General features: G+C 47.2%; 1 protein-coding gene across 3 annotated transcripts in view; it reads left to right on the forward strand.

The window, feature by feature from the left end:
- The window catches only part of MKNK1 (MAP kinase interacting serine/threonine kinase 1), a 48,071-nt gene that overhangs the window by 15,557 nt on the left and 12,229 nt on the right, over positions 1-20,285 (forward strand). The window contains exons 1-7 of one of the 3 annotated variants that reach the window (XM_012649048.1): positions 6,849-6,856; positions 7,723-7,829; positions 10,033-10,134; positions 12,294-12,391; positions 15,361-15,440; positions 16,998-17,071; positions 19,437-19,541. In XM_012649048.1, the coding sequence (XP_012504502.1) occupies positions 7,814-7,829; positions 10,033-10,134; positions 12,294-12,391; positions 15,361-15,440; positions 16,998-17,071; positions 19,437-19,541 (475 nt within the window). In that variant the 5' untranslated portion in view covers positions 6,849-6,856; positions 7,723-7,813. Of the gene's footprint in view, positions 1-6,848; positions 6,857-7,722; positions 7,830-10,032; positions 10,135-12,293; positions 12,392-15,360; positions 15,441-16,997; positions 17,072-19,436; positions 19,542-20,285 lie in introns of those variants that run through there. The other 2 variants (XM_012649047.1, XM_012649046.1) reach the window with 2 other exon arrangements.

The raw sequence follows: 20,285 nt of genomic DNA on the forward strand, positions 1-20,285 counted from the left end.
ATAAAAATAATAAAATAAAAGCTAGGATTGTAAATGGCATCTTGCTGTAACCTGGTAGTCTTGAGAAAGGATGTGGGACCCAGGGCAAGTTCCTTCCCTGGAGCAGTTCCTTCTCACAGTCTCCTGGCCTTTCCCTAAGTTAAATTCAGGCCTTGGGAGGGTCAAGGTGCTCTCTTGTGGCCTGGACTGTATGATTCCTCAGTGGGAAAGTGGACTGCAGAAAGACTCTCACCCTCTCCCCATATTGGGGAGTCACTCCCAGGTCCTGGCTGGTCCTGGCCAAACAGGCTGTCTATTTTCTTTCTCCTTCCTAGTTTTTGGTGTTTCTTTTTGCTTTTTTGTTGAACTCCCATGTTCCCTGTTGGATAATGTATTCAACGTGTGATTTTCTGTGGTTCTTCCAAGTGGATGAGCCATGCGTGAAATGCTTCTAGTCAGCCACGTTTACCAGTTTATTACAAAGGATATCACAGAGGAAGGGATGCACAGCACAGGGCGAGGTATAAGGGAAGGGGCGTGTAGCTTCCATACCCCTTTTGGGCACACCACCATCCAGGCACCTCCACATGTTCAGCTACCCGAAGCTCTCCGAACTGAAGTCAGGATTGGATATCCTTTCTATTTCTGCTTTTTGAAGGTTTTCATGCCAGAGTCCAATGGAGAACTGAAGAACATTGGCTACAGACAGAGGCCATTTGAGACACTTCTTATAGCTGGAAGATAACAACCTCCTGACAGGAGCATTATTTCATTTGGAATTCCAAGTTTACAGAGGATCATTTCTCAAAAGTTGGGAAAACCTGTAGGTAAGGTTGGGTGTACATTTAACTTACCCCGTTAGATTACTTAAAACTGAAATGATCTGGTATGTCCAGAGGAAGGGGTCAGAGGTTGTGTAAGCAGATCGTGGTTTTCAGTATTTAGTTGGGCAGCTAGGCTGGCATGCCTAAGACAGTTACTTGGTAAGGAGGAACACATTTTGTCCAGAATAACATGGCAGAGGGCCATAAGGAAAACCATGCAGTAAGTCAAACATATTTATTTATTTTTAATTACAAAAGTAAAATGACCGCATCATAACAAAATGAAATAAATACAACAGAAGTATAAAAAGTGAAATTCTTGCGTCCACCCAATCTCATTCTCCCCAGGTAACCATTGTTAATAATTTGGAATCTTTTCTGGTTTTTTAAAAACTTATACATGACATACACGATGACATTTTGAAGTGTTCTGTGCTACACTCTAACCTGAGGTTTCATCATGCCTGGCAGATTATGAATAATGCCTCATTTGCAGATCTGGGTCAGATGAGGGCTGAGAGAGAATGGTTCCAGCCTGATCTGTGAGTTTTCACAGTCCCAAGCTGCTGTGTGTCACCCTTCTTCATCTGAAGGTCCCCCATGGCACCGCTGTCTACCCCTGTTCCCCAGCCAGCTCCTCGTCCTGAGTGGTGCTCCTTCTTCAATGGTATTGCAGTTCTTGTGGTTACCTGACTTTAGTTAATACACACGTATTCGTAAGTGTATATTGAGTCCGCCATCCCCTTGCCTGGCTCCATATTAGGCAGTGGAGATAGAGAAGAATTAGACATGCCCCTCCCTTCAAGGAGAGTAGTGGTCTCTGCCCCTCTACTTTTTACAGTTGCTTGGCAGGACTGGTCCTAGTCCTTGCCTTACCCCAGGCTGTTGCAGCAGCCTCACCTGGCCCCCAGAGCCCCGGCCTCCAGTTTGTTGTGCACATCACAGCCAGTTTGATGGCCCCAAGGCACAGCTCTGGTTGTACCCAGTCCCTCCACATTGCCCAGAACAGTTGTTCACAAATGTGCTCTGCAGACCCCAGGGCTCCCTGAAACCTCTCGGGGATCTGTGCAGTCAACACGATTTCCATAATAGTACTAAGATGTTATTGGTTGTTGCAAAGCAACTGAGGGTAGAACTGCTGGTGCCTTGGTCAAGGAAGTGGCCCTGAGTGTGCTAGTAGCCATTAAATTCTTCCGTGCTGCGCAGTCATGGTTTTTCTTTTTTTTTTTTTTTTTTTGAGACAATTTCACTCTTTTGCCCAGGCTAGAGTGAGTGCCGTGGCGTCAGTCTAGCTCACAGCAACCTCAAACTCCTGGGCTCAAGCGATCCTCCTGTCTCAGCCTCCTGAGTAGCTGGGACTACAGGCATGCGCCACCATGCCCAGCTAATTTTTTGTATATATTTTTAGTTGTCTGATTAATTTCTTTCTATTTTTAGTAGAGACAGGGTCTCGCTCTTGCTCAGGCTGGTTTCGAACTCCTGAGCTCAAACAATCCGCCCGCCTCGGCCTCCCAGAGTGCTAGGATTACAGGCGTGAGCCACCGCGCCTGGCCCACTCATGGTTTTTCTTAAATGCCATTCTTGCTTCAGATTGTCCTTAACGAAGCAACAAAAATTATTAATTTTATTGCATTTCAACCCTTGAGTACACATCTTTTTAGTATTCTGTGTGACGAAATGGAAGTGCTCATGAAGCGCTTCTGCACCCCCAAGTACAGCGCTGTCTCACGGAGCAGCGCTTGCGGGATTGCTCGAACTGCAAGCTGAACTGGCTGCTGGTTTCGTTTTTACGTAAAAGAATGACTGACTGTTGGGTGTTGAGGCTGGAAGTTAGACAGGGAACAGGTGTGGGAGGGCCTCACAGGCCGTGTTAATAAGCTTGGGGGACCTGACGCAGCCTAACTTTTCCAGTTTTATACGCTCCAGTCCTCACTCAAATCCAGTCCTTCACTCCTGCTTGCTGTATCTTCAGCACACAGTTCCTTTTCCCCTCTCACGTCCTTCCTCTTGTCATTCCTTCCACCAAGAGATGCAGTGACAGCTCTGAAGTGTGCTTGTGATCCCAGAATCAGAACAGAGGGAGAAGATGGGCTGGAATCGAGACCTTCTGCCTCTGGGACTCTCACTCCCCAGCCCTGTTTGAGGCCTTTGTGGATCCCCTGCTGGCACCCCTGCCAGCCTCCCTGCCAGTTTCACTGCAGCTGAGTGAGACATTGCATCTGCAGGATGCTGGCCAACCTCACCCCACACAGGACTCTTGGGGAAAGAACGCCGTAACCCCGTGCAGTCTCACAGACAGACCGCCCTGTGAGTGAGCTGATTTTACAGGCGGCTCCTTTCACCTAGCCTGTGTTAAATTTGACTCATGCCAGGCACGGTGGCATGCGCCTGGGGTCCCAGCAACTCAGGCTGAGGCAGGAGGAGTGCTTGAGGCTGCAGTGAGCCATGATTATGTCTGAATAGCCACTGCACTCCAGCCTCAGCAACACTTCTGTTTGTACCCTCTCCTTGTCTCTACGTCAGAAACCAGATCCACCAGCAGGTCAGGCAGAAGACTGTGGCCTTGTACCTGATACCAGAACTGCCGTGAAATAACACATTGGACTTTGGTTTGTAGCTCATCTTTCATAATGTGATAAAACACAAAATAGAATGCAATCTCAGAGCAAGAAGAATTGTCTGATAAATTAGATTTTAGATGAATAGAACATTGATAATGTGGTAATAATGCCTTTGTATTTATGTAATATAGAATGGTGCTGCCCAGCCTTTTGACATCACAGCACGCACCAAAAATAATACCGTTGTGCACACTTGAGTACCAGTGAGCCCTGGGACTGCAGGCCTGACGAGGGAGGGAGCCGTAGCTCATTCACTGCACATCAGCAGGGTTTAGGAACTAGAGGTTTAGAAACTAACTTTGTTAGTGCCCGGCTAGCTTTTACTGGCTACCCCTTTCTGCCTCTCAGCATTAATGTTTAAATACAGTATAATGGGTAAAAGCTTGAATTATGAGCCATGCTGTCTGGATTTAAATCCCAGCTCTGCCACTTACTAGCTATGGGGGCAAATCACTTCTCTTTGTACCTCGGTTTCTTCATCTGTAAAATCTAGATAATAATTATACCTACCTCATAGAGTTGTGAAGATTAAGTTAGTGCATGTAAAGTACTGTACTTGTTAGGTGGTAAGCACCTCAGAAGTGCGTACGTATGCTGTGACCATTCCTGCTACTGCTGTTGCTGCTTCAGAGACGTGAACGTTCTGGGGTCAGGTTGCCCACGCCCGTGCTCCTTGCCTCCTCCTCTGCCTCACCGTTCTGAATCTTGGCCACTTCCTCAGGAATGCCTGTTACGCTTCCTTTCAGTTCCTCGTTTTCCATTGATTTTCTCAGCTTTCTGTTTGCTTTGGAGCCTCAACGAGCGCATGACTTAGCGAGCGGCCGAGTCAGTCATTATACTCCTCAGCTTGCCCTCACCGCTGTTTCTTCTCAAGAGAGCTCTGTGGCTGAGGAAATAGCCCTTACCAGTTGGGAAGACCTCGAGGAGAACTCTACAGCGGCTGAGAGGAGCATGAGCTACGTTCGCAGGGCCGAGGTGGCCGACACAGTCGTGCTCTTAGTAGGGAAGGTGAGCGTCATTGGCATCACACCGCAGATGTGAGAGCTGGGGAGTTCTCTATAGGCTCTGTCAAAATTTGGAGTATACATCTGGTGACTTTGGGGTCAACGTGGCTCATAAGACTTTATTCAGAAATGATAGTTCTTTCAGAATATGGGCCTTGAGGTCACCTCTGGGGCAGCACTGTGGATGGGTACCTGCATGTCGGGAGTGTCTGTTGCCATTGCAGTCCTGGGTGAGACTCCTCAGCCCTTCCTGCTCTGCTCTGGGAGTCCTCTGGACCCCTCCCCGTGCAGGAGTCAGGCCGCTTCTTGGATCTGTATCCTTAACACCTAGGATGCCTACAGTAAAATTAGCTGTTGTGGTCAGGTTTTACTAGGAAACAAAAATGTGCATCCCTGTTTTAATGGAGAAAACAAGATAAACTTACGCCTAGGAATAGAAACATTTGTTGTTATTGATGATAATGGGACTGCTTGTGATCTGACTTGTCAACTTGAGTGATGGGCAGTGGCCCTCACGAGCCCTGCCGCCCCCACTGCAGTCCTCAGCCTTGGCCCTTCCTTAGTCTGGAGCGCTCTCTCCTGGGCCCCAGCCTGGCGCATCCCACTCCTCCAGGCAGCAGCATAGCTGTCTCTTCCAGCTGGGTTAGTGTCCTCTCCTGCTCCACAGCACCTGGTGCTTCCCTTGTCCTACTATGTCGAAACTGTTTTACATGTCAACATATTCAGATGCCATCAGGACAGAGACCGTGTCTCCTCTTGTAGTCTCACTGTCTGGCACTGGACAGTCAGGAGACACCCAATAAATACAGTATTGTTGAATGAATAAGTCAGTGGTGCTTTCACATCTGGTTTATTATTTGATCCTCACGGCAGCCTTGTGATGTAGGCAGCCCCGGCCTTCCTCTTACCTCGCTTCGTGTGTAAGGAAACTGATTGTCAGAGAAGCTGAGCAACCTGCTGCAGTCTGTGCAGTGGGGTGAGCCCCTGGCCCCCAGGCTCGAGTGTTCAGTGCATTTTTTTGTTGTTTTTACAAAGTATTTCCTTTTAAAAAGATAAAAATAAAAATAGCATGTGTTGTTTTTCATGATTATGAAATTAATATCTTCAGGGCACCAATGTTCCCTAAATGTTTTTTCATTGCTGAAGGTTGAATTTCAATATAGCAAAATCTAGACAAAATTTTAAAAGCTGTAATCAGATTCTAAATTCCAGGGCATATTTAGAGCAAGATTATCCTGTATTTTATTAAAAAATAAAACTTGGTTTAAAAATAATAGCATAAAAATAAATTTTACTGTACATGATTTGGAGAATACTGAAAACTATAAAGAAAAAAATAAAAATCATTTCTTCACACAGAGAAAACTACCCACTGTACATTAGAAATGGCCTGTACTAGAAAGAGCAGCATGGAGTTTGAATCCCAGTTAACCCACTAACTGGATGTGGGATAGGTTACTTAACCTACAGGCTACCTGGTCTGAGCCTGTTTCCTTACCTGAAATGTGGTAAAATATTTACCTTTTAGGATTATTATAAGAATTGGGAATAATGTATGCAAAATACACAGCACGGTGCCTGGCACATAGTTGGCTCTCTTTAAAATTGTAGTAGCCTTGACAGTTTTGTGTATTTCTGTCTAGTCTTTCTAGTCTATTGTGTGTTGCTGTGTGTGCATACATACCTGTGCATATGCATAAGTTTTGGAAGCACATTTATATTTAGTATGCCTTTGGGTCTTACAGCAACCCTGTAAGGGGGACAGGGCAAGTGTATCTTTAAGCGTATTTTATAGATGAGGAAACTGAGACTCTAAGAGGCAAAGTAACTTGGCCTTGGTACTCTGTCTGGTGATATCTGAACCAGGCCTTTTACCTTGGTCTGCTGATGCCAGCCCGGTGCCCTGCCAGTCAGCAGTGTGCCTCTTCTCCAAAGCCACTTCCACGAATATACAGACGTAGCGCACCGCCAGGCCCTGCCCAAGGGGAAGGCAAGGGCTGGGGGCAGCGGAAGTGCTGGAGCCTCCAGACCCGGGTCGGGGGTCCCCTGAAAACTGAAAAGAAGCACTCACTTCTTCCTTTAAAATAACAGACACACTGCCCAATCCTAAGCAAGGACCAGACTTCTGGGAAAGTTAAGGGCCTTTTGTGTCATAGGCCTTTTTTTGAGAGGGAGTTTGTCAGGGAATTCATAGAATTCCTCAGCTGAATTCCTAGAACTGAACAGCTATACTCTGCATTGTCTGCGGGGCAAAGGTATGCCCACATTTCTTTCGGCATGTGCACTTGGAAACCGGAGGGCCTGAGCAGCATGTACCACACCTGACACTTAGTTTGTGCATCAGTTCATGTCATTTCTATTTCAGTGCCCAGTTTCTGATGGCTGATATGTGTCTGACACTGTGCCACAAGTTGTAGGTGAGACAGAGGTGAGCAGGGCACAGCCCTTAGGAACATGGGGGAGCACTCGAGGCCAAGTAAAACCAGTGCTCCAATGGAGCTGTTCACAGGGTGTTCGGGAGCAGAGGGTGGGGCACCACTGCTAGTTCTGCTCAGTCATACCCTCTGTTTGCTCAGCGCCTAACTGATTTCCAAAGCGTTTGCACAAACCTTAAGTCATTTGGAGTTATCGGGGAGCTGCACAGGGGCGGGGACTGTTGAGCTGGGTTTTGTTTTTTTTTTCTTTGAGACAGAGTCTCACTCTGTTGCCCGGGCTAGAGTACCGTGGCGTCAGCCTAGCTCACAGCAACCTCAAACTCCTGGGCTCAAGCAATCCTCCTGCCTCAGCCTCCCGAGTAGCTGGGTCTACAGGCATGCGCCACCATGCCCAGCTAATTTTTTGTATATATTTTTAGTTGTCTGATTAATTTCTTTCTATTTTTAGTAGAGACGGGGGTCTCGCTCTTGCTCAGGCTGGTTTCAAACTCCTGAGCTCAAATAATCCGCCCGCCTCGGCCTCCCGGAGAGCTAGGATTACAGGCGTGAGCCACAGCGCCCGGCCTTTGAGCTGGGTTTTGATGGCCGAGAAGAATTCCCAGGCCAAGGGACGCAGGGGAGCCAAGGCGCAGCCTGCTTGTGGGCCTCCCCCCATGAGGAGGCACTTACCCAGTGAGTGCGCACGCGATGACTTAAGTTCCCGCGACCTGCTGGTGGTAGAGGAGTGTGTGGCCGGGCTCCAGATGGGGAACTATCAACCCCTTGATGAGATTATGACACCACTTCCTCCCCCCACGTAGACAGGGAAGTCAGGCATGTTTCTTTCACTTCAACATCTTCCTACATTTTTCCTTCCTAGTTTCAAAAACGACTCTCCTTCAACAAGTTCTGTTTCCGAGGAAAGTCTTAACCATTTGGCCCTTCTGGCGTATCCGCTTCCACTGAAATCCATGCAGAATAGACCAGGTACTCTATCTTTTTGTGTGTGAAACCGTAAAATCCAATATTGAGTGTGTGGCGGTGCTCGGAGGTATGCCTCTTGCACAAGAGGCTCCCTCAGCCCTGCTGTGGTAAAAGCCAAGTATAAATTGTCGCTAACAGGGCTCTCTAGTTGGAGTCATAAGTGTGTCTGAGCATCCCCTGTGAATTGTAACGCCGCCAGCTCCTGTGCTGCTGCCTGTGCTGCCTGCCTCGTGGCTGTTTTGCTTGTCCTGAGGCCCTCTATCAGAGTGTGGATGGGGGAAGGAGAAAGAGCCGAAACCCAAATCTGTCTGCCCTGCTCTCGGCTTGCAGCGCTGATGAGAAGATAGGTGGTGACAAGGGTCACCACTGGACTGCACACAAGGTCAGGGCAAGGGGAGCAGTGGTACCTGCTTCTCAGCCTGCAGCCCCTGTGGCCAGCGCCCCCTCCCTGAGCTCCTGAAGATGAGTGACGCTGTGTTTTATTTCTGTAGAATTTCTCCCTATGTTTAGTAAATGCATTTACGCAGCTTTTTTCCTTTCAGTTTACCTTGGCGAGGGCGGGTGTTCTGATGCTTAAGTGCCAATGGTTAAGTTTAATTCTTTGAATTCATAGGGTGTTGCAGTCCTCAGATATTTCTTGTGCTTGAAGCTGTTGGCTAGAGTAATATTTTGAGATCCTCTGTGGATTCCTTTTATCCATGTGTTTATCTGTTCTCTCTTCTAAAGTATATTTGAAAATCCACTGTTGTCAGGTCCCCAAAATGGAAGGAAGACTGTGGCTAAATGGAACTGGCAGACACGTGGCTGCTTAACCGTGCTTTCTGGATCGTGGCATTGGAAAGTGCCCTTCCGTGTGCTTTCTCCTAATGGCTGTTCGTACTTGCCTCTGAACAGCACACGAACGTGCATCCGCACTAATCAATCTTCCTAGCAGACTTGCCATTTCTCTGGTCGTGTTCAGCCGGATCCTCTGAGAACAGAGTGGGCCTTTCCCTTCAGCAGGCAAAGAGCCAGCTTCCATTTTAAAATCTCTCAGAAAAAAAGGAAAAATACCCAACAACCCAGAGCCTGTGTTTATTAAAGGTTGGTCTAAAAGTCTCTCACATCCTATGCCCCATCAGTGCTCGAGTGCCTCTATTTTAGAAGGATGTAAAGGTTTAATCACCCTGGTGGGGATTTAGACCCAGAGACTTCAGAGAAATCTTATTATTTCTAACTGCAGGCAAAGAGTATTAAGGCTCCACTCTGGATCAGGGGCATGACATGTTCTATAAGTAATTTATCTTTAACAGGGGAAGGCCCATGCTAGAGTGTCTTAGAAACAGGACGATGATTGGGCACTGGCTCACTGTTCCTCCTTTTCTCCTTCCCTGTCTCCGTGTCCTGCTTATTCTTTCTGTCCTGACCCATCTGTCCAAAGTCTGAATGCCTGCCTCACAAATCCTCCCTCTAAGATGGGGAACCAGGTGCTTGCCAGCGAGAGATAATAATTTTTTTGCAGTAAGTGACCTCATCCAGCAGCCTGGCGTGGAACTGTCAGCTGCAGACTTCCTTATGGGCTCTACCTGCAGCCCTTCCAATCCAGCAGCTGGGGAGAGGAGAGGATGCTGTGCGCTCCGCGTGCACGCAAGTCTGTGCTCTTGGACGTGAAGTCATTTGGGGCTATTTTCAATCCCATCCCCAGCCCTATTGTTACCTTCACAGAGGCAGTCTCCACTGAAAGCCTTTTGCACCCCTGTGCATAGCCAGGGATGTTACTGAGCCTATGATTTTTTCTGCACGGCCCCCACTTCCACCCTCCTTCCTGCCTCGCTCCCTGGGTCCTGCCTTTCTGGCACCGAGACTGGAGGATGTTGGGGACGGGGTTCTGCCTATGGATTCATTGTTCTGTGTGGGAAATATGGTTCGACTGGTGACAGATCTAAATCCGTGTGCTAATAAGCTTGGTTAAAGCGGGCTTCTGCTGTCCTCTTTTAATCTAGCCTGCCTGTCGGAGCTCCTTTCCACAGTTAATGATCTCCTATAATGGTTTTGCCTTTAGTTTTGCCTCCTGGGTCAAAACAAATCAATAGTCCTCACAGATATTTAAAAACCATCAGTGTAAAGCTCCTGGGTCCCCCCATCCACCACCTTTTTTTCCTTCTGGGTAAATTTATAGCTTGATCAGTACAGTGATGTTTCCTTTACATCTCCTCTTATCTCCCAGAGATGGGCAGCAGCGAGCCCCTTCCCATCGCAGAGGGCGACAAGAGGAAGAAGAAGAAGCGGAAGGCCCGGGCCACTGACTCCTCTCCAGGAAAGTTTGAAGGTCGTTCACACAACCCTCCTAGACCTGGGTCCGTGGCTCCCAAGCCCAGGAGGAATGTCCCCATAGCCCATACATCCAGACCCACAAGATGTACCGTCTTAGAGCCAGCTAGTGGTTACCTGTGTGACAGGGAGGAAAGATGGGATGAGGGAGTTTGTGCAAGGGAGTGACAGAGAAAGAGTGGGAAGGCTCTCAGATGATGCCATGGCATCCTTCGCATGGCTTGAGCACCTCGCCAGTGGGCTGCAAGACCAGTCTATGCAAGTTGTAGATGGAGTGAGATGCCTGTGGTGTCCTAGCTGCTTGTCAGATGTGACTCTTCCCTCAGCTCTTCCTGGAGGGGCTGCCGAGGGGTAGAGCAGCCATGAAAGAGGAGAGAGAAACGCCAAGGGAATGGCTGCAGGTGAGACTTCAGTCTCCTGGAAGCAGAGGATTTGCCTCTCAGAGACTGCACTACTTGTGCTGTGTTTGAGCCCATTTTAAGGAGCGCATGTTGTGTTCAGGGGACACGGTATGGCGTCATCAGACATTTTTGGACATTCTGCGTGCGAGGCACTGGTTCAGTCCTGTTATCACTGGGCATGTGATGGGCAAAGCGAGTCACTGGACACGTCTACAAAGGACTGAAAAGATCAGTAGCTGCTTCTAGGAGTAACACATCCCCTCCATCTGTTTTGTTTCTTTCATTGTGAGACCCGAAATAGCTTCTCCCCGTGGTCCCTGTTTGCAGCCTTGCAGACACACGAGTGAGTTGATTGTTTTGTAGGTGGTTCTAATAACAAGCTCTTTATGAGTTAGGAATATTGGACCTCCAGCCACCTACCTATTCTGATATGTGTAAAGAGCTAATGCCAAAGTGTGCACTGTGGGAGAGGTATGCCGTTTAACTTTCTCACAGTGTGCCCCCTGTTCTTATGAACAGCGGCAAGACCAAACCATGATGGAACCAAGAAGGCGCTTGTGCAGAGCGTTTTGTTTGCCGTTAACTCAAACAGTAGATGTGTATATGGTGGGGGTTGGGAATAGGGGTGGGGGGAGACAGAAGTCCCAAGGGCTTTAGAATAGTTTCCAGATCAACAGGTCTTTTGCTCTTTCATTGAACACAGGAGAGTATTTCCTGTTATTTAAGGATCACTGTGCAACAGCAGGATTTCTAAGAGTGATAAAATCTAATGCCATGGTTTACAAGTCTTCTGCTCAGGCTGTGGGTTTAAATGCTAGGCTGCCTCAAGAACAGTCTGCAGAGTGGAGGCAGAGGGAGGATGGGTCAGCTCGGCAAGGGCTGTGTTGGAGATGTGGCTTCCTTTGCAAGGGGCTTGAAGAGCTGTGCTGTTTGTGAGCTTCGGCAGGTCACCTGAATGTTCTCTCAAGCCAGGCCTGTTACTCTGTTAGAACCGCTATGACTCAGTACCCCAAAAACCTCAAGGCACCTTTGCATCCTACTTCTGTCTCTTATTTCCTGTGGGTGACTTCTGGAAACTTCTCAGAAACCTCCAATGACCTCCATTGTATGTGGTATAAAATAGAACAGTGTTTTATTCCCCTTGGTATCACCAGTGCTTAGCATAGAGCTTGGCACATAGTAGGTGCTCAGCAAATGAGTCAATGAATGACGTTCATTCCAATTATGCCCCTTCTATGAAGATCCTCCAGATTCCCTGAACAGATTTAACCTCTTCCTTCCCCTGCTTTCCTTTTCTTTTTTTTTTTTCCTTCTCTTTTTTTTACTGTACCTTGTCCCTCTGTGAGAGTACTTGCCAATGCGTGGTTTATTCTGGGGTCACTTGTATCTGTGTCTGTCTTCCCCACTCGGCTGTGGCCATTAGAGGGGAGGGACTATATTTTATCCCTCACTCTGTCTCTGGGACGCTCTCTAGCACATAGTAGGTGCTTGGGAAGCATGTGCTGAATTGAAACCGTTCACTGGCCTCATCTCTAAAATGAGAACAGGATGCTGTGTGGTCTTGTTGAGAAACTGAGTCCTGAGGTGGCAGAGAAGGCCATACGTCTTCCTCGTCACCGAGAACTGCAGCGTCAGCGGGTGCCTGCTCTGCCTGTGTCGTCTGACTGAGGAAGCCGAGTGACAGCCACTCGTCTTCCCATCTGAACTCGCAGTAGGTGACTCATCCTGTTATCCCTCTCACCCATTTCGGCCCTAGATGTGTACAAGTTGACCTCGGAATTGCTCGGAGAGGGAGCCTACGCCAAAGTTCAAGGTGCCGTGAGCCTGCAGAATGGCAAAGAGTACGCTGTCAAAGTGAGTGTCTCCTCTGCACGCCAGGCTTTACTTTGCACATAGTCTTTCTTTGCACATAGCTTATCCCAAGCCAAATAAATTTTATATTCCTTTAGAGTGGGGGTTCCCAAGCTGTATTCACTGGATTCAGATCTTGGTTTCTCTACTTACTCGCTTGCTTGCTTTGTTACCTTGGGCACGTTACTTAACCTCTCTGTCCCTTAGTTGCCTCATCTGTCAAATGGGTGTAATAATAGAACCTATATAGAATTGTCCTGAGGATTAAATAAGTTAATATGTGTAAAGTGCTTAGAACAATGCCTGGCTCATAGTAAGCTGCTTATTCTGACAAACCAAGTCAGCTTCAGGGAGTGGACAAGATTTGGAATTAGAAGGCCAACCTGAATTTCTGTTTTGACAAAATATTACTGTTTGGCTTTGGGCGAGTCATTGAGCCTCCTTAAGCCTCAGTTCCTATATCTCTAAATGGCGATACCTGCTCTTTCTGCCTCATGAGGTAGTTATGAAGATAAAAATAAAAATGCACCGGTATAGATAGAAACACTTTACCAAGTGGGAAATCCTATACAAGTGATGTGCATTATCATGAGAATGAGGATTAAAAACTAGAGTGACCGTGCACTCAGCTTGGGGCAGGAAAAGTGGCTTCCAGCCTCATCCTGGCCTTTGATGTGCTGCGTGACCTTGGAGTGGCTCGTTTCACCCCTCTGCTTCCATTTGCCCGCTCCATGCGGAAGGAGGCCTGGATCCAGAACGCAGTTCTCAAAATTTGGTCCCTGGACCGGCAGCATCAGCATCACCTGGAAACTTGTTAGACGTGCAAGTTATCTGGCCCTAGCCCAGACTCACTGAGTCTGAAACTAGGGGTGGGCCCATCAATATGACGTTTAACAAGCTCCCCAGGTGATTCTGATACTCACTAAACACTGAGAGCCACTGGCGTAGGTAGGGTGGTTTTAAACTTTGGTGTGTATCACAATCACCTGGGGAGCTAATGAAGCCCAGAGGTCCAGGTTTCTCAACACAAGATTAGGCTGGGTCTTTATAGTTTCACCAAGTTCCCAAGTGATTCTAATACCCACCAGAGTTTGAGGACCCCTGATCTAGAGAAAGGGTCTTGTTAGATCCAAGGGGGCAATTCAGGCCTATTTCAGATCATCCACCTGAGCCGCCAGGGCTAAGTATTGCCTCGTGCAGCCAAAGCGCCTCCAGAAAGAAATGTTTTCTCTTCTTCTAACAGCTTTCCACAGTCCCAGCTGTGGATTACAAAGGAGAACACTTCTGCTAAGCCATGTTCCTTTTTGCTGGAGTATTGTTTCACATGGTAACAAAAGAGCTATCTCCTTTTTGGAAACAGATCAGTATAAATTACAAGTAATTTTTTAGGACTAAGCCAAAATGTGGTAAAAACCACAAAATCAGAAATTGATTTTCAAAGGTTTGAATACATTTATGGGTGAGAGGGATCTATTTCTTCAAGGCTGGATCTCAGGAGGAAAACCTGGCCCTCCGGCCATGCCCCCCTGGCCTCTTTGAGCCAGCACTGGACCCTACCTTGGCAATTCTTTGGTGTCAGCAGTTGTGCCCGTGTCCCATGTCTCCCCTGTCCTTTGAAAGCTCCCTACAGGTGGGCTGCTTCTCCTAGTGTGGGGTCCGCGTCCCTTGTCTTGTCACAGCTTTTCCTGTAGGCACCCAGGTGATGAATCCTGGAGCCTCAGGCTTGCAATGGCATTTCAAGATAATCTGATCCTGAATTTCCTCTGTGGCTCCCCAAACAATTGTCCATGTTCTGCTCCCCCGTCTTTAGTAACGAGAGTCCATTACCTCCTCAGAGGAAACTGTGCTGGAAAGCTTGCCTGCCAGAAAGTTCTTCCTGACTGTGATCTGAAATGCTTGGTGAATGAAGCCGAATAGCTTGGAGTTGAATAGCTTCTGTTCTCTAGCACTCTGCTTCTCTGCACAGAAAATGGGCCCACCGTGGTTTACTAACAGATGCAGACTTATTTAGAAAATTATAGCTGGTGATGGTTGTTTGTGCTACAACATACCAGAGAAATTTGAAGTGTTCTACATAGCAGTGTCTGAATGAAGGAGAAGGATGCCGTCATCTGTGTTGCTACTTTGCACGTGTGAGCTGCAAGGCAGAGCCTTGCTCACAGGTTCCATTTGCAACAGTTTGGGACTCTGGATGGGTCCAGAGAGGTTTCCAGAGGCAGCCAGTCCCTGCATAAACCACCTGCTCATCTGTTGGCTTATCCATTCCTTTAGACAAGCACCTTCATCAGTCAAGGTATAGGCGTGGAGGGGAGCAGCGCACAGTATCACGGGAGAGATAAAGTCTCTAGGTGGTCCAGGAAGCTGTGCAGGGTCTAGGCAGGTATAGGGTAGCAAGGGTTTTGGAATCAGCTCCACGCTATGGGCAAATGTTTCACATCTTCCCATCTTTTGATGTTGTTGTAGATATTAACTGAGCTTATGTAAATAAATTACTTAACATAGTGCCTGCCAAAGAGTAAGTTCTCAGAAGAGAAAGAGTGTGCTTCTGCTGGGAGGAATTGTAGAGGCAGCGTCTGAGCTGCTGTCCAGCACTGAAAGAATCTTCCATAGAGGTGGTAAATGCTACCCTTACGGCAGAAAGAGATGCCTTGGGAGTCGGAGCTAAGTAGAGACAGTTCTTTATCTTGCTGGCTGCCTCAGTCTCCCCTGGGCAGCTGGGGGCAGCAGCCTCAACACTTCCTTGGAGTTGTGCCTGGCCAGAGTCTAACGGGCTCAGCGGTCTGGGAAGCCCTCGGGCCAGTCTGTTGCTTTGCTGACAGAGCCACAGTGCCTGAGTCACCAAGACCTACTCCAGACTTCTGCTCCAAACTGAATTTGGACTGGATGTGGCCTTGCATCTCCCAGAGGGCTCCTGGCAAGGGACCGTTTTGAAGTCAGGTGGGTGTACATGATACATTTTATTTTTCCCACAGATCATCGAAAAACAAGCAGGGCACAGTCGGAGCAGGGTATTTCGAGAGGTGGAGACGCTCTATCAGTGTCAAGGAAATAAGTGAGTATAGTATGGGGTTACTTGCTGCTTCTCTGGGGGTTGTTTGGCTGCAAAAGAGGAGGTTATTTCTTACCATCTCCTGACCCCAGCAGTTGGTGCTCACACATGCTCCCCCTACCCACATGAGCCTCCTGCAATCCCTCAGTGAGAGGGAGAGGAGGGCAGCAGTAACAGCAAAGATGCTGTCTTCTCCTCTGAAATACTGGAATATCAGCAATTCAGGCAAGTTAGGAGAGTGACAATCTGAATCAGTGACTGGTGGGGAAAGAATGGGGTTTTCTTTCTTTCAAGTACCTGTGGAAACTAGGCTGAGTTTTGCCTGGCCAAATCTTTAGGGACCTGCTTTAATACTGAGATGAGGATGAGGCACACTGTGAAGAATATTTGTTGCTGTTTTCTGTTCCTAGCGTATCTGCGTATGTGCAGATACCACTAAGGTCCTGAAACCTTGTCTGACACTCCTTCTTGCTAAGTGGGCCAAGGTAATCTCTAGCCCGACTTGGTCTGCCCACCACCAGCTCCAAACGAGTGGCTCTCCCACTGTGGCTTTAAATCAGGGTCACCTCCAAGACTCCGCTTCCCCCTCTCTCTCCCTCCATGGCAGGGTCAGCAGGGAGCCAGTGGCCTGGTATTGATGGCTTTGTCATTAAGCTTACGGGATGGGGCTGCTGTTGATTTAACTCCAGGCACTGCCTCTACAGTCTTTCAAATTAGGCCATTTTGCCCGTCTTATTTGGACGCCTTCACACTAGTAAAAGCCTGGTATCTCCCAAAGTGGTCAGCATTTTTTTATGAGGGACAGGTTTTTATTTTCAGCCCTACAGCTTCTTAGTTCAGCATTACAGACTCTACTTGGTTTATTTTGTTCTTTAAAAGGAAAAAAGCCCCCAACACCTCCAATATCCAGGCCGGTGGCTTCCCTACTGAGCTACAAGACGACCTTGTTGGCAGAGCACTGCAATACTCAGGCAGACAGAGAGTGCTCACCGGGGAAGGCCACAAGTGCTACGGCGGCCAGGAATGCGGCCGTTTCATTAAGCAGCGCTTAGCAGTTAGGGTCTAGCGGTGCCCACGTTAGGCCCCAAGTCTATTTGACAGATGTTTCCATTTTCTCCAGGCAATGTAAATACTGCCCCATGATTTATGGGCAAGAGGGAGGGCAAGTAATTATTTGCTGCTTGCCTCCAGGACACACACCTACTATTCAGTGTTATTAGCCGCAATTGCTTCCAGTCGGCTGCAGATTTTATTCAGTTTAATGTGACCGGGACTTTTTTATAACTCTACCTAGTGGGTTTTAGGTCTGGGGTTTGACAGCACAGACTTGGTGAAAACACCAGAGACTAAACATTATGGAAAGATAAGGTGACCTGAATCTTGCTAACACCATTGGCTGCTTCCACACGTGGGTCTTTAATAAGCATTCTGATCTCAAGTTGATTTCTGCCCCGCTACAGGGCGTTGTATATTTTTTTTCATTGTATATTTGTAAGTAGACTTTAATATATAATACCATTTCCCCCCCTTTTCCTTCTCCTCCTATTTTCCCTATTTAAGGAACATTTTGGAGCTGATTGAGTTCTTTGAAGATGACACAAGGTTTTACTTGGTCTTTGAGAAATTGCAAGGAGGTACTTACTGTCGAGTATGTGTTTGGACTTCTGATTAAGACGCAGGGTGGTGATCATCCATCATGAATCCCAGAGACTTCTAAAACGAGTCAAGCTAATAAAAAGGATGAAGGACTTAAAAACTGCCCTTGATTTGGGAGAGGGAGGCCGGAGGGAAGGATGATAATTAGCATTTTGCAGAGCTTAGAATGTCACCTGTGTGGGCATTTTATAAATGCCTTTCATTATAATAGGAGTCATACATAGATACATTTAGTCATCAATTTATCAATCCCCTATTTTGACACATTCACTATTTAACTAAATTAATTACGGGGTGGAAGCTCTCAAATACACTGTGAAGTTTAGTAGCAAAGGCTAAAATGGGGGAGAGGACAGCCCATTGTTTGGGACACAGACACAGGATGGAGGGGGAGGCCTGAGAATGTACCATCCTTCAGATGGAAGGGTGCCACCACCCACACATAATCACTGGGTGTATATTTAAGTTGCTTTTCTGACATGATGAAGGGGATGGAGAAGCCCTTTCCCTCCCTGTCACTCCCCCAACCCTAGGAACATTTGCAAGGTGTAAAGGTTGCAGGGATGTCTGGAGCTGAGCGGAGGGCTGCACAGAGGGGCTTGTTTTAGAAACCAGCACAGGCCAGGCACAGTAGCACACCCTTGTAGTCCCAGCTACTAGCAAGTCTGAGATAGGAGGATTGCTTGAGCCAGGAGTTAGAGGCTGTGGTGAGCTGTGATCATGCCACTGCACTCCAGCCTGGGCAACAGAGCAAGACTCCATCTCTAAAAAAAATGTCAAGTAAAATTAGTTAATTTTTTTGTTTTTAAAAAAAAGAAAGAAACCAACACAGCTAAACTGAAGTCTAGCTCCATCAGTTGCCAGCCATGTGACCTTGGGCAAGTCACTTAACCTCTTCCAAACTCTCATCTGCAAAATAAGAATTGATAGCACCTAACTCATGGGGTTGCTGTGAAGATTCAACGAGATAATTCATGTGGAATACTTAGCACAGTGCCCAGCAGGCACTAAGGGTTCAGTAAATGTCAGCTGTTAGTATGATTAAAACAGTTGGGTGTGCTGGGAGCTGTCTTAGAAGTATGGAGAATGTTACTGTCTGCCTTTCCTTTTAACAAATTTGGAAACAAGAGTCTCACTACAGCAGAGCAAGCTAGGGCCTAGTCAGGAGCCAGTTTTCTGGGAATGTTCCCTAGCATGTTGGAATCCTTTGATCATTTAATCTGGCAAGTGAAAGATCCTTGGCAATCCTTCCCCTTCTTTTCTCATCCCCTCCCTTTGCCAAAAAAAAAAAAAAAACACATAATAAGTAAAAATGTGCCATTTTTAGGACACAAAGATGATGCCTTCAGCTGAGAAATACTGGCTTCCAGTAGTGAACACAGACCACATGAAGCCAAGCCACATGTTCACACCTGTATCTGCCCAACATGGCCCAGCAACCCAGGACTGAGTGTCACACGTTTGAAATGCCAGTTGCAGCTGGGGGCCTCTGTGGCCGTATCACTTAGCATAGTTCTACTGAGGCCAGACCCAGGGGATAAAGAGAATGTGGTTGGCTCAGGACAGTCCATCCCCTCAGCAGTCGGCTCACAAGCCCTGCCGAGGGGAAGTCTGCTCGGACTCTGGGGACTCGCTGTACTGAGCCCAGGTCCTCGCTTCACCATCTCCTTCCTGGTCTGTGAGTTGGGCGAGTTGCTTAACCATTTTTGGCCTCAGGTTCCCCATCTATAAAATGGGGATGACTATACTACCCATTTTGTACAATTGTGGTGAGAACGAGACAATTTATTTAGAGAGTATTGCATAGTGCTTGGCACTAATACTCAATAAATGTTAGCCATTGTCAACAAAATAATAATAATAATAAATGGGAAAGTTCAGAGCAAAAAGCAGTTGTCCCCCTTTTTCCAGACCTTTACATATCTGGGGAGGGTGTGGCACTTCCATTTGAAGGCTGTGCTCTTTTTTGGGTCTGAGGTCAGATGGAGAGGAGAAAATGTTCCTGCAGAGAGGCCCTGTCACCTCCACACGCATTCACTTTTAATTCCTTTTGATTTTAGAAGCCAAATCAGCCCCAGTGGCATTAATATTTTTTGGCTATATAAATAGCTGTTCTCTCTCCCTTCTGAGCTCCTCATAGACAGATGCAGAAGCTAGCAGTACATTTCTGTTCAACAGACATGTGCTGGTACCTCCTCTGTGCCAGGCACCACACGTGTTGCTGGACGTTCAGTGATGAATAAGCCTATGTCCGCACCCCAAGCTTGTGAAAACTTGGCCTCTAAGAAGTTATGCCTGCTAAAGCCTGGAAAGGCATTCTTCTGTGTTCCCTCTGCTTCCCAGGCTCCATCCTCGCCCACATCCAGAAGCGGAAGCATTTCAATGAGCGAGAAGCCAGCCGAGTGGTGCGGGATGTTGCTGCTGCCCTTGACTTCCTGCATACCAAAGGTAACCCAAGCCTTGGCTTTGGTGGGTGGCTTGGGCTGGCCAGCCTCTGGGTACCAAGCGAGGGGGCAGCCAGCAGAGGGTTCCTCCAGGCAGTGGTGATGTGAACATGCTCACCCACAGCAGGGGCTGGGCGGGGGCGGCAGTACAGGATGCCTCTGATCGTCTGCTGTGGGTGGAGGGTAGATGGTAGAGCTATTCAGCAGGATAGGGATACAGGAGAAAGAGCAGGGAGGAAAAAGAATAAATTTCACGTTGAACAAGGTATGTTTGAGTGTGTGTATATGTTACCATGTACATGAATGATGCTCCTTTTCTTTTCCTGATGAAGAATATAAAACTCTTACATAATACAACCATTCTAGCATAAATATATCGGTGCTACTCTTTCTAGTCTTTTAAAATACATCACCTGTATCTCTCTTTTCAAAACTGGAATGATGGGATATATGCAGTTTTATATATCTTGTTCACAGGAAATGAAAAAATACATTTTTCTATTAATCTGTAAGTTTGAGATACCTGTTGAACATCACAATGGTAACTAGCAGGCTGCCTTTGTTTGAATTACACTTTGGTTTACGGTCCCTTTCCTAGGACTGATTATTCAAGAACTTTTGTAGTGAATTAAATCTTTTTGCAAATTAAGTGTTTTTGTATTTCCGTAAATGTTTGACTGTTACATACATTTTTTAAAAATTTGCCTAACAGCGGTGCTATGGAAAAATCCTTTCTTCCAGCTATGTG

This window comes from Propithecus coquereli, unplaced genomic scaffold, assembly GCF_000956105.1.
Source record: "Propithecus coquereli isolate 6110/MARCELLA unplaced genomic scaffold, Pcoq_1.0 Scaffold299, whole genome shotgun sequence".
NCBI lineage: Eukaryota > Metazoa > Chordata > Mammalia > Primates > Indriidae > Propithecus > Propithecus coquereli.